The sequence below is a fragment of the Lucilia cuprina genome, chromosome 4 (genome assembly GCF_022045245.1).
Source record: "Lucilia cuprina isolate Lc7/37 chromosome 4, ASM2204524v1, whole genome shotgun sequence".
NCBI classification, from domain to species: domain Eukaryota; kingdom Metazoa; phylum Arthropoda; class Insecta; order Diptera; family Calliphoridae; genus Lucilia; species Lucilia cuprina.
Genome location: NC_060952.1, coordinates 73734684 through 73748718, shown reverse-complemented (window position 1 = coordinate 73748718; position 14035 = coordinate 73734684). Strand labels below are relative to the sequence as shown.

General features: G+C 31.9%; 1 protein-coding gene across 1 annotated transcript; it reads left to right on the top strand.

Annotated features, from left to right (window-relative positions):
• The first annotated feature begins 7082 nt into the window (after positions 1 to 7082).
• LOC111688195 (cryptochrome-1) lies at positions 7083 to 14035 on the top strand. Its single transcript, XM_023450672.2, has 5 exons — positions 7083 to 7396; positions 11965 to 12308; positions 12371 to 12487; positions 12549 to 13351; positions 13416 to 14035. The coding sequence occupies exons 1-5, from the start codon at positions 7264 to 7266 to the stop codon at positions 13645 to 13647; spliced, it is 1629 nt and encodes a 542-aa protein (XP_023306440.2). The 5' UTR covers positions 7083 to 7263; the 3' UTR covers positions 13648 to 14035.

The window sequence follows — 14035 nt, the reverse complement described above, 5'->3', positions numbered from 1 at the left end:
AATATGTACGAATGCAAAGGACACGTGCAAATATTGAATTGAAAAACATTTTTAAATATTTATTTCACAAGGAAAATGCAACAGAACTCATAAAACTTAAACATTGAACTTTGTTCTTATATCTTTACGATTGAATAAATAATTAAAAATATTTATGAAATCTAAATATTTAATTTAAACTATAATTTACAATGGCCAAATTGAAATCATGGCACAGTAGCAATTAAGGAAAACATACTGAATAATTATGTTTCTTTTTTTTAATTAAAGGGAAAATGCCAATTGCTTCCGTTTGGATAATTAAAGGGTGGAATGGGTTGGGAATATAATTTTGGAATACAAGTATTCTTATTGCTTCAACTTGATTTTAATAAGGGTTATAAAATGAATACGTGGTAAGGATAATTGGCAGCAGTTAACCATAAAACTACTTACTTAGTAAGTGTGTGTCGGAAATTATTATTTTTTTTTTGCATTCAGCATGAACTACTAAAGTAATCGTAACGAAATTAAAGCTTAAAAAATTTCGATTTTGTTGTTTGGTAGCATACGTAAAATTGAGCCCTTTAGTTTGTCCCGAAATTACGGGGACCTCAATAACCATGACAAGAAGAAGTCCGAAAATTACTTATCTGTTTTCGTTGTACCAGATTATTTGACCCCATATATAATCATTCCACGAACCTTCCGTGGACACATTTAGGACCAACCGTTTTTAGTCCTAGATGTGTTCATGAGGGATGTTATATTTATGAGGATGTTATATGATTAGTATTTCGGGATCTTCATAAGAGATTTCCAGAACCGTTTTATCTCCTAGTTTAGAGTTATTCCTACGGCAATTTGATCTAATGCTCCACGTCAAAGTTTCCGACATATTCTGTGTCTGGTATGCAATCCAACACTTCCAATGTATCCAATATACGAACGACCGGCTAAAAAGTATGTTGGGTAAAATATCTCCATCAACGATATATTTTCCGATAATCAAAATATAAGGCCTCTTTCTGAAGGCTACTTGAGGAATTAATCCAAAGAAAATAAAAACCAGAAGTTCCATAAAAATGAGCACAAAGATACAAGCCGACTTGGGCCAAATCTGTTTCTGCTTAGTCTTAGCTGACGCCATTATACTTTATAACGAGCAGCTGCCCCTGATCATTTTGCATCGTCTTGTATGTCTGAGAAATCTCGCCAGTGGAAGTAGTACATACTTAGTACTACGCCCTACAAAATCCCTTAAAAAAACAAAATCTGACAAATCAGATCAAAATTAAATTGGCTCATTTAAGATTACATAAATCGCTCAGGCCAAAATGTAAAACTTTTGAAAAAAAGTAAGTTAAGTACTGTCAACCCTTCACCTTCAATATTGTATCAAATTCTTAATTTTCTTTGAATTATACAGTTATAACATTGCGAATGCAAATATAATATAATACATAATAAAATATTTATATAAAAAAAGAAATCTTGCCATATCATTAATCATATATTTATTTCCATTTTTAATATTCTTAAATCACTTTCTTCCCTTGATAATGAACCTGAAAAAACAAACGAAGCGTGTTCAACTACATGCACACATAAAAATGAAATGATTTAAGACGTCACGTTGGCAATTGCGAAAAGTTGAATCCTTTGTGGCATATCCTGTTAAGTTCAGTGCAATATATTGGGTTTCGCATGCTGCTTCATGCTGTGAATGAATTTACACGTGATTTAAAATCTTTTAAAATCTATAAAACTAGTTAAAGTTTTACACTCAGCTATGCCGAATTTTATGAACCCACCTTCTTAGCAGAACATCTTAGGACATACACATATAAAGTGGGTTTGGTAAGGTTGTTATGAACCGATACCTTTAGTGGTATTGAAAATGTCAATAGAAAATATTTGCTGAAATTTCAAACCTCCCATCCCATAATTTCAATAAAATAAGAAAAGGGCACGCTAGTTCGTTTTAAAATCCAATTGTAATTCAGAATATATGTACTTACATGAGCAAATAGTTGTGTGGTTTTGGAGTAAATTATGATATGTTACAAACGGAATGACAAGTCATTATGCATCCTTAGTAAAGGTACAAAACATACATATAAACGTTAATAAAAGTAGATGGCTCTGATTGGGAATGGGTACTACAAAGTTATGTGTAATAGAATGTTATTGATGTTATTTCCTGTTTCCGCATGTTTACGTCAAAGATGCTATATCTTTGGAAAAAGAACTGCATGTGTTGTTATTGTATTCCACATTTGTAAAGCTTTTGCTGACAATTGTTTAAAAAAAATATATAGTCACATAATATTACGAAGCAGATAATGAAAAGAACGTAATAGTAAACTAACTAACTAACTAAGTAACTAACTAACTAACTAACTAACTAACTAACTAACTAACTAACTAACTAACTAACTAACTAACTAACAAATAACTAACTAACTGACTAACTAACTGACTAACTAACTAACTAACTAACTAACTAACTAACTAACTAACTAACTGTTCTAGTTCAGTTGCGGACTTATATGGACATGTTTATAACGTGCTCTCATCAACTTCGCGCCCATGCAGAAATCACAGTTATTTTCTCTATTGGTTGCCCGTTGAAGCGATTTAATTTACCAGGTCTTCTCTTTCTATACTTAGTTGTTAGAACTTTATCTGTCGAATTTCCGAGTTAATGCACTATATAGCACAGTTTTATTTTCTTCTGTGGTCTTAAAATCCTCGAATGATTCGACCCTTTTTACTTCAGATATTAAGATAGTTAACACATTTTTACAAGTTACTTGAGTAGATTATTTCAGATTTATTGTATACGACCTAAGTAAAAATGAAGTGGATAAGGACCATAATAAAGGGCAATGATTACTTACATCACTGCTCATCACATCACCTAACTTCCACAAGTACATATACGCAAATAGCATTTTTCCAACACAAACCGATAATTGACATCATTATAAAGTGATTGGATCAGAGTTTCGAGTTTTTGTAGGATTCTTTAAGATGTATAGGTGATTGTTATTTCCTGGATTGTTACGCAATCATTGTTACACCCTACACCACTATAGTCCAATACCTTAAAGTATACCGATCTATTCAGAATCATTTTTTGAGTCGATTAAGACATGTCCGTCCGTCCGGCTGACTGGCTGGCTGTCCATGTACAGGCTGCAATTTTCAAGATAATTTGATGAAATTTGGACCAAGCATTTTGAAAATGATTGAAATCGGTCCATTATTTCACCTAGCTCCCATACAACCATACCTCCCGATTTGAACTTTTTATGCCATAATTACGTCAAATAATCTGTTATCTCTCCAAATAAGTTTTATATGAGTATAAATGATACTGCAGATTTTTTGTAAGGATAGGCCCTTATTTGACCCTAGCCCCCATACAAACCCCCCTTCAAAAAATGTCTTAAACGTCTAAAATTGACTTGTAACCATTTGTATCACAATGAAACTCAACAAAACTAACTGTTATTTAAAAATATAAATAAAAATTTTAAAAATATGCTCATGGTGTAGGGTATTATATGGTCGGTCATGCCCGACTATACTTTCCTGCTTGTTTTAGTATTATTTTGTTTACTTTTATACCCATCCATTTAAGGTAATCCGTTAGGGATCGTTATTTGGAAGTATCGACTTTTTTGAACTGTGACTGAGTGGACTGAGTTCTGAAATGCATACCCGAGTGGTATGCTATCATTATCCTACTTTACCATTCGTCTTTTTGACTTTGGTATGAAATCCGAACCCTCACCTATACATATTTAAAGGCTGAAGTATGTTAAATCAGGGATGTATTTTTATGGAAATACATACAAAAAAGTGAAACAGCTGTTTCCATCGCATAATGAAAATCATGCTTATAGTCGGACATGGCACACTATATATATTTCATTACTTGTTCTGTAGGTTTTGGTTAGCAAAATTTCCGCTCTATTTAGCATCCACTGTCAGGAACATTTATATATACATATGTATATGTGCCTACATGTATAAATATACACATGTATGTAGGTTGTTAATTGATGTCAAATAAATAAGTTTTTAACAGTTATTGAAAACCCGTTGGAAAGCAAAATCAGAATAAGTTAGAGCTTTTTTTTAAGTTTCCACTTTATATTTCTTTTTGTATATAATAAATATAAAATGAAAAGCTTTAAAAATGATGGTAAAGCTTTAGTATACAATTGCAAAGTTTTAAATATTTTCTTACATTATTATAAGTAGTAATAATAAGATATATAGGGTTTATAGAGCAAACTTTACATGAAATTTTAGTAATTTGTTAATATTAACTTTTCGACTTTTTATACCCTGCACCACTATAGTGGAGAGGGTATTATGCGTTTGTGCTGATGTTTGTAACAACTAAAAATACTGGTTCTAGACCTTAAGTATATCAATCGGCTGAGAATCACTTTCTGAGTCGATTTAGCTATGTCCGTCTGTCGTCCGTCCGTCTGTCTGTGTGTCCATTTAAACCTTGTGCGCACGATACAGGCCGCAATTGTCAAGATAATTTGAGGAAAATTGGCACTATTGAAAATGGTTGAAATCGGTCCAATATTTCGCCTAGCCCTCATACAACCCCCCGAATCTGGCCTTTAGTCTCATAATTTCGTTAAATGTTCTATTATGTCAACAAAAATCTGCAAAATTTAGTTTTTTAGAACGATAAACGACACTACCAATGTTTATAGTGATCGGGGGCTAGGGTCAACCCCAGATAATATTTTGAAGGTCAAAATTCACTTATAACTTCTAATAAAACGATTAAAACCTACATAAATAACTTTGGGGTAGACGTGAATTCCTTTACCAAAATTTGTAAGAATAGGCCCATATTTACTCTTACTCCCCTATGAACCCTCTTGTAGAAAATCTATTTTTTTGTCAATAATACGTAAAAATATTCCACAATACGGTTAAAAAACCAATTAAATGCTTTATTTTTTAAATTATCCACTTTTTTAACATAATGACTGGTGTAGAGTATACTATATGATACATTCATACTTGTTAAATTTAATCTGATTTTTATACCCTCCACCACCATCAGTGGTGATAGAGGGTATATATAACTTTGTCATTCCGTGTGTAACACCAAGAAATACTCATCTGAGACCCAACAAAGTATATATATTCTGGGTCCTTATCAAATTCTGAGTCGATCTAGCTATGTCCGTCTGTCCGTTTGTCCGTCTGTCTGTGTAAAACACGCTCACGATAAAACGAAGCAATAGAATTTAACCAAATTCATCCAAAATGTTCTTTGTTTTCCTAAGTTGTTTGGTATTGAAAATGGGCAAAATCGGTTCACACCGGGAAAAGTTATGAATCAAAATTTGAAACAACCTCGAAAAAATAAGCATTTTTTACACATTCTGATGTAATTTTCTCGAAAACTATGCAAGATAATTCCATAAAAATCGGCATACATTCGTTTCCACACAAGAGCTTAATCTCTGCGCAAAATCGCCAGAATCGGTCCACAATTTCATATACCTCCCATACAAAAGTACAAATTCCCGGAAATTTGGTTTTTTGTTAATAACTTCCGTCGTAATGTCGATATCTTCACAAAATTTTAGAAATTAAAATTTTATGACAATAGAATTTATTCAGAGGAAAAATTTTTCAGATGGGTCCATAATTGGTGATAGCTCCCATACAAGGTCCCCTCCCGAAAATCACTTAAACGCGCATATCTCACTACTAAATTAAGATATCGATATAAAATTTAGTACAAGTATTGCTCTTATATACAAAAATATTACATTGAAAGTTTTTTTGGATCGGTCCATAATTGGTCAAAGCTCCCATATAAGGTCCCCTCCCGAAAATCACTTAAACGCGCATTACTCATTACCAAAGATATCGATATAAAATTTGGTACAAGTATTGCTCTTATATACAGAAATATTACAATGAAAGTTTTTTTGGATCGGTCCATAATTGGTCATAGCTCCCATACAAGGTTCCCTTCCGAAAATCATAAAAAACGCACATAACTCATAACCAAATATTGATATCCATACATTTGTCAAAAATATTGCTCTTATATACATAAATTCACTATAAAATTGTTTTACGATCGGTCCATATTTGGTCATAGCTCTCATACTAGGTCCAGAAAATCACATAGAATCACAATATTTATTACCAAGTAATGATATAGATACAGAATTCTGAAATTTTGTCTTTATATACATAATTGGACATAGCTCCTATACAAAGTCCTTTTACGAAAATCTCTTAAACGCACATTACTTATTACCAAATTAAGCTATTGATACGTAATTTGTCAAAAATATTAGTTTTATATACTTCTATTTCTATATTAGTTTTGTATACTTCCTGTATTAGGGGCAGGACCCTAAAAGCGCTTTAACCGTATTTAAAGAGCATTATCAATTTGTGTTGAACAATATTTTGTGTAGAACATAATTATATATGTATTTGTATTTTGAAAATCTCTAAATCTTTCACACACATACATACAAATTACATGCAAATTACTAAATTTATAATGTTCAATAAATCTTGGAATTTTAATAGATTTAACTTTTGGGATTTTTTCTATTAAAGACATGAGAAAACTTATTGCTACAAATATTTGATCAATTAGAAAATTAATAACATAAAAGTAGCTGGTGGAGGGTATTTAAGATTCGGCACAGCCGAATATAGCACTCTAACTTTTTTTTTCATTTTTGCCGACATATGTATATATTTCAAAATTATCAACTTTAAATTTCCAAATCTCTTATACGACATTTTTTGTATTGAAAACCCTACATTACCAACAAGTTGTTTGCAAAAAAAACGTTACAATAGAAACAGTTTGAACTTTTTAAACAAGGGTTACTTAAAATTGGTGGGGGTTGATTGAGGAACTAAGGAAACTATAATGAGTGAAACTTTTTGTAATCGACCAACTACGTATAAAAAAAACAACAAAAACAAAATATTTACTCCTATGTGTACTCATATTAGAGATAAACAATAAGTTGACTTTGGTGAAAATTTCAAGTGCAATGAGTGCATTTGCCATCAACACGTTGTCGTGCAAAGACCGAAAACGCGGAACATTAAACGACTGTAAAACCGATACCGATTGTAATTAATTAATAAATATACATTCATAGTATAAAAGTGCAACTTGTTTGAGAAAATATAATAAATTATTTTTATAAAAAGTTTAATTGCAATTGTGTATTTAGATACGTTTTTATAATGTCGATTAATATAATTTGGTTCCGTCATGGTTTAAGACTGCACGATAATCCAGCTCTATTGGAAGCTATATCGGACAAAGATTTAGGAATAGAACTATTGCCGATTTTTATATTTGATGGGGAGAGTGCGGGTAAGTGTAATACCGGCTGATGTATGAACTAGTTTGAGTAAAAGAGCATTTAAACAAAGAAACCTTACAACAATTATACAAAACTAGCATACCCTGGGTGCTTCGCTACCCTAACTTAAATAAAATACATAAAAAATTGTATTTACTTTTATAAAAAATTAAAATTGATTAAAATTTTTTTAATATTTTAGTTTTATACTAAGATCCCTACATTTTAAATTTTATTTTCAATATCTCTGTTCAATATCGTAAAAATATTAAAAATAACCATAGGAAAAACATACAAAAATCTCTCTCAATAAATTCTCATTTAATAACTGTGTGTGTTCCTATTAACCATTATAAAAACGTACCATTTGAAGAATAGAAAAGTACCAAATAGTCCCCACTTACAGAATATTATTCAGTCAAGACCATATATGTTAAAATTAATGTTCCTAGGTTGAGTATTTTAGAAACTTAAAAAATACAATTTATGAGATAAAAAGTACTAAAAAGTTGTATCTTAAAGAATCTTATTCAATGAGGACTGCGTATGTTTAATAATTATGTGTTTTGAGTTCATATTAAAGAGCATACAAAGAGTATCATTTGAAGGAAGAATAAGTACCAAAAATGGAATAAATTTTACCTAAGTGGAAAGTACTAATAAAAAGAGTACAATTTTTCCCCTTTTTGCTTAGAAATATACTTTTTCGAGAATAAAGTTTACAAAATGTTCCGTATTTAAATCTATATATCACAGATAAAACTCAAACGATTCAAATCTGCATATAGGCCTTAGTACTCGAATTCCAAAATAATAATAATAACAATAATAATAATAATATGTGAGTAAATAAACTACTTTTCATATTTTATAAAAATTGGCCTAATGAGTTTGAATAAAATTAAATTTCCCGTTTTTTCTTTTTGGTACTTTTTCCCCAGTGAAATAGCAAACATTTTCTAACAATAAATATTACAGAGTTAGTCCGTAATATAATAGGAATAATTCAATAAAACGAAAAGTTTTCTTATTGTGCTAAAAAAGTACCATAAATACAGTTTTCTCCCTTTTACACCCAAAAGAACTAAATTTTTAAAGAAGTACGAAACAGGTGTCTCGTAATTTTGAGAGATGTATCCAAAATATTTAGAAAAAATTGATTATGTTAATTAGTTCAAAAGTTATAAAGGACCAAAAAAGGTACCAAATTCACCTTTGTTACACATTTTTATCCCTTAAAAGTACGAATTTCAAAAAAGTACCAGACACCCATCTGCTCATTTTAAGAGTAGATACAGGTGCATTTAAAATTTTTCTTGTATCACTAATATTGTGTAAAATAATTAAGAAAACCTGTTTTAGCCGTTTTTCCCTTTTTACCCGTAAATGTGCAAATTTCCGAAAATCCCTCCTTAGTGGATCTACATAACCAAAAACACATCTACTGTCGAAATTTCATGATTCTAGGTTAAGCCGTTTGGGCTGTGCGATGATGAATCAGTCAGTCAGTAACGCTACTCTTTTATACTTATATAGATGAGCGTTATTTTTGTAAATAAACAACTAGAATATAAAAAGTTTAACATATGACTTGACCAATTTAAAACACTTCCATATGTGTTAGGGTTAACAGTATTCATACCTTTTAAAATACAAAAGAATCTTCCAACTGAATTCGTTACTTCAAAATATTCGGTCAAAGATTAATATAATTTTAATTTTACATAGCAGGTACGTTAAAACTATGAGAGGTATTGAGCTCATTCTTTTTGTGTTTAATAATTTTATATATCCTTTATAATATCCAGTATAGAAAACTATTTTTTTTAAATCCATTTAACAAAATTCTTTAAAGTTTTAAAATGGAGTTTTGGAGATACTGTTAAAATAATGGTTCTTTTTTGCCACCCACTAAACCGAGCAAACGTTATCCAATTTGAACAAAAATTCATAAATCTTATAAAGATAAAATATTTCTTTGTAAAATGTTTAAAAACTGAAAAAAATTACTTTTATGTGTCTTCAGAATCACAAAATTCTCGGAGAAAATTTTAATGACTTAAAACTTTTTTTACCAATTTTAAGTTTTCCTATCTTTTTGGAAAGACAATATTGTTAGACATTACGATTTTGCTATGAAATGGTGCAATAATAATTATTTTAAGAGTTCATTTTGTAAAAAAAACTCCAAAAAGTGTAACTTTTTCCCATATAAACTCATTTACAGACTTTGGCGGCGATGCTCGGGCTCGTACCCTCAAAATAATTGAATAATATTTTACAGTCTTCCATTTGACGTTAAAATACAACATAATTTCACTATTAGAAGTTGATCCGAGAGAAAAGCCTAATACCCACCTATACACTCAGAAAATACTTTACTTACCCGGTAAGCAGGCAAGTAATATTGAAGTAATGTGGAAGTACTTACTTTTGGGGTGAATTACAAGTTATTTTAGTTCGACGAGGTTCAAAAAATAACTGTTTACAAATTTGCTTACCCGACTTTCCTGGGCTTAAACTTGTCTCTACAGTTATTTTAGGTATTTATTAGTCTTTCCGCTTACTCAATGAGTAGGTAGTAGATATTTGCTCGTAAGAAATTTAATCGAATTTCAGCACTAAACTCGTCTTTTAAAGCCAGCAAAGGGCGTTGAAGTCATTTTTCTAGAGGACCATATATGAAGGAAAGGGTCAATTATGGATCGCTGCTCATAAAATTTGGTAGAGAGAATTTGGCACATATAAAACTTATTTCTCTCAAATTTCATTGCTACACTCGCATTTTTAAAACTATTATAGTTGTTAAAGCGAGAGGCCACTTGTATGGGGGCTATACGAAAACGTGAACCGATATTGATTATTTTCAATACCAAACAAACCTTATATGTAAGTAATATTTGTGTAAAATTTCAATCTCCCAGCGCTCTTTCTGTATGGACTCTATCGTGCTTTCAACAGACAGACAGACGGACGGGCAGACATGGCTAGATCGTCTTAGAATTTAATAATATTTCGATGCGTTACAAACGGAATGACAAAATCAATATATCCCCCATAATTTATAACTGCCGATTCCGTCTGTATGCGTATTTGTGTATTTCTAAAAATGTTCATAAGTAGTATTTAGTTTTGCAATTTTAAATGGGCTGTGTGACACGCCCATATACAAAATATACATTCAAATTTGTATTTATGAGATACTGCAATACCTAAAAATTTAAAATTATGCATTTACTATGACATTTATATAAACATTTTAGCTGGCGTGTCATCTCCCCTATTAATCAAATACTAGGTTGATAGGAGGATGTATAGTACATCAAATCCGAGAAAATACCACTATCGGGCATGTTGTGAGCTCCTTTTAATGGAAAAAATAGTTCATTCAGTATATTGAGTCAGGTTAACTACCTTTAACTCTCATCCCTTTAAAGCTATTACATTCATTCAGTTAAAGTTTTCTTACAATCCAATGACGTGTTTTATAACCGCTTTTGGTCAGTTCGCTTAAAGAGGCTATAAGCGACGCATCATATGTTAAATATGTTTCAATGGGTGGAATATGTCGCCGTGTTAACATTGAGCCCAGATCAAGGCCATATTCAGAGCCTTCTCAGCTGTTCTACACAAGTAATTAAGACGTTGTCTGCATAGCAGACAGGTCTATGTCGGGTAGGAAATACTGGTAAAATACTTAAATTCGTATATCTGAAAAAAATATATGCTAAAGTAATCAAATATTGTACCAATCACTTAATTATCAATATGAAGTTTTAGTGAAAAATGGAAGGTATGGAATCAGTAGGCGTGACAACACGCATATTAATAGTGGGCGTGACATTTTTTATGTAAATTAAGTACAAAATTCATATATCAAGAATACTACAGAATCACGAAGCCCCTATGACCGAGGAAATTATCTATCGTATGGAAAACCATATAAAATTTAAATCCCGTGGCTATTTTTCCACATCTCAAGGTTCTCTTTTTTCATTCTGTCAGGAAGGATGTTGAGGAGCAAGGGAGGCAATAATTGCATTAAGGCAAGCAGTGATAGAATATTCTTGCAAGACCCGACACAAGCGACTGGTTTCGCTTCCTGATGGCAAATTGACATAAAATATGGAATACCTTTTATTAGTGGATATATGGGAGATAGTCATTCCATTCATGGACTGTTTCGCAATCACGCAGTACTTCTTTGAACGAGATTCAGCTTGAGACCTTAAATATAAGCTTTTACAACAAATAAAGCATTCAATATTTCATCGATGACAAGAGATAACTTTGAAATATCGTGTCTTACTAAATAATTATTTAAGTACACAAGCATCCAGTGGATAACGGAGATCTGGAAAGCTTCTTTGAGTAATTATCTGTTATAGGAGATAACAGATCTTCCGAACTCTTTTTCGACGAAATTTCAGATTTATACAATTTGTTTGAACTCAAACTTGTTGGAGTTTATCGAATCAAAAGTATTTCTAATATTTTATATATAATTCTAAAATTTTTGATTACTTTTAAAATAATTCCTAAAAAAATGTTTTACTGATATTTGTTTCTCTTCGCACAGGCACCAAATCAGTTGGCTATAATCGTTTAAAATTCCTTCTGGATTCCCTGAAAGATATTTACGATCAACTGCAAAATCTCAGTTTAAGTCTGGGACGATTGTATGTACTGCAAGGAAATCCCGTACAAATATTTCGACGTCTGCATGAGCAATGCGGCATAAGGAAATTATGTTTTGAGCAGGATTGTGAACCGATTTGGAATAGACGCGATAATGCGGTGAAAAAACTTTGCCATGATTTGGGCATAACTTGCCTAGAGAGAATCTCGCACACTTTATGGGACCCTAAAAAGGTTATCGATACTAATGGCGGCATACCGCCATTAACATATCAAATGTTTTTGGTAAATATATTATATATATATAAAATTTTAATATTTATTTAATACATATTTATCAATATTAGCATACAGTACAAATAATTGGCTTACCACCACGCCCAGTACCCAATCCAGATTGGACTAATGTCAAGTTCCACAAACTAAGTGAGAAACTTATAATGGAATTAAAAGTGTATCTAGAGGTAATGTTAAAGTAATACTTGAAAGTTAGTTTTTTTTTAATTCTTAATACTTCTTCATTAGTTTCCCACACCGGAAGACTTTAATGTTTATCCCGATAACTTGAGTTATTTAGCCAAAGTCAAATGGATTGGTGGTGAAACCCAGGCGTTGCTACATTTGCATCAACGCCTTAAAGTGGAGGAAAATGCTTTTAAATGTGGTTACTATTTGCCTAATCAGGCTAAGCCCAATATTTTGGAGTCCCCTAAGTCCATGAGCGCCCATTTACGTTTTGGTTGTTTGTCGGTGCGCAAGTTCTATTGGGATGTGCATGATCTCTTTAAAAATGTACAAATGCAAGCCGAAGGTCTTGGCATGCACATGTCTGGTGGAGCTCATATAACTGGTCAGTTAATATGGCGTGAATATTTCTATACCATGTCTGTGAACAATCCTAATTATGATCGTATGGAAGATAATGAAATATGTTTGAATATACCCTGGGCTCAGCCCAATCACGAGCAAATTCAACGCTGGACAATGGGTCAAACAGGGTTTCCCTTAATTGATGCAGCAATGCGTCAACTCTTAGCTGAGGGCTGGCTGCATCACACTCTCCGTAATACAGTGGCCACTTTCTTGACTAGGGGTGGTCTTTGGCAAAATTGGGAACATGGTTTACGTTATTTTCTGAAATATCTATTGGATGCTGATTGGTCGGTATGTGCTGGCAATTGGATGTGGGTTAGCTCATCGGCTTTTGAACGTTTACTCGATTCCTCGTTGGTAACTTGCCCAGTGGCATTGGCCAAGAGATTAGATCCAATGGGTCAATACATAAAACAATATGTACCTGAGCTATCTAAAGTACCTAAAGAGTTCATGTAAGTATGGCAATTATACCAATCCTTTTTTGGATCAGTTACATTAATCATTTTTTTGCAACAGTCACGAACCCTGGCGTATGCCTTTGAATGTGCAAGAGCAATCCGATTGTTTGATTGGTGTCCACTATCCAAACCGCCTGATTGATTTGAGTGTGGCCTCCCAACGTAACATGTTGGCTATGCGAGCTTTGCGTAATTCCCTTATAGCCGAAGGAGCACCCGATAATGGTCCACCACATTGTCGACCCTCAAATGAGGAAGAAGTACGCAATTTTTTCTGGTTAGCCGATTAATATGAACAAAAAATGGTTAGCCGATTAAAATGAAAACAAATTAACGCGGATCGATAAAAAGTTAATTAACAAATTTATACAATATACGAATATTTATTCCAAATTGATCACAATAAATAATATATTTTTCTTTGTGTGTGTGTGTGTTGTAATAAGAAGTGATTTTATTGTTCATTAAGATATTTTTCTTTTATGTTTAGAACTTATATTAGATATTTGTTGTTCTTCCAAAATGCGTCCAAATATTAGATACTAAATCCTGCACTCAAAAATAAGAAATATACGATCACAATATTTTATTCCAATCGACGGGCATCCACAGATTTTTTGTAAGAATTCCAATCAAATCTCAATTTTTTAATAAAAGTTTATTACAAAACCATAAAAT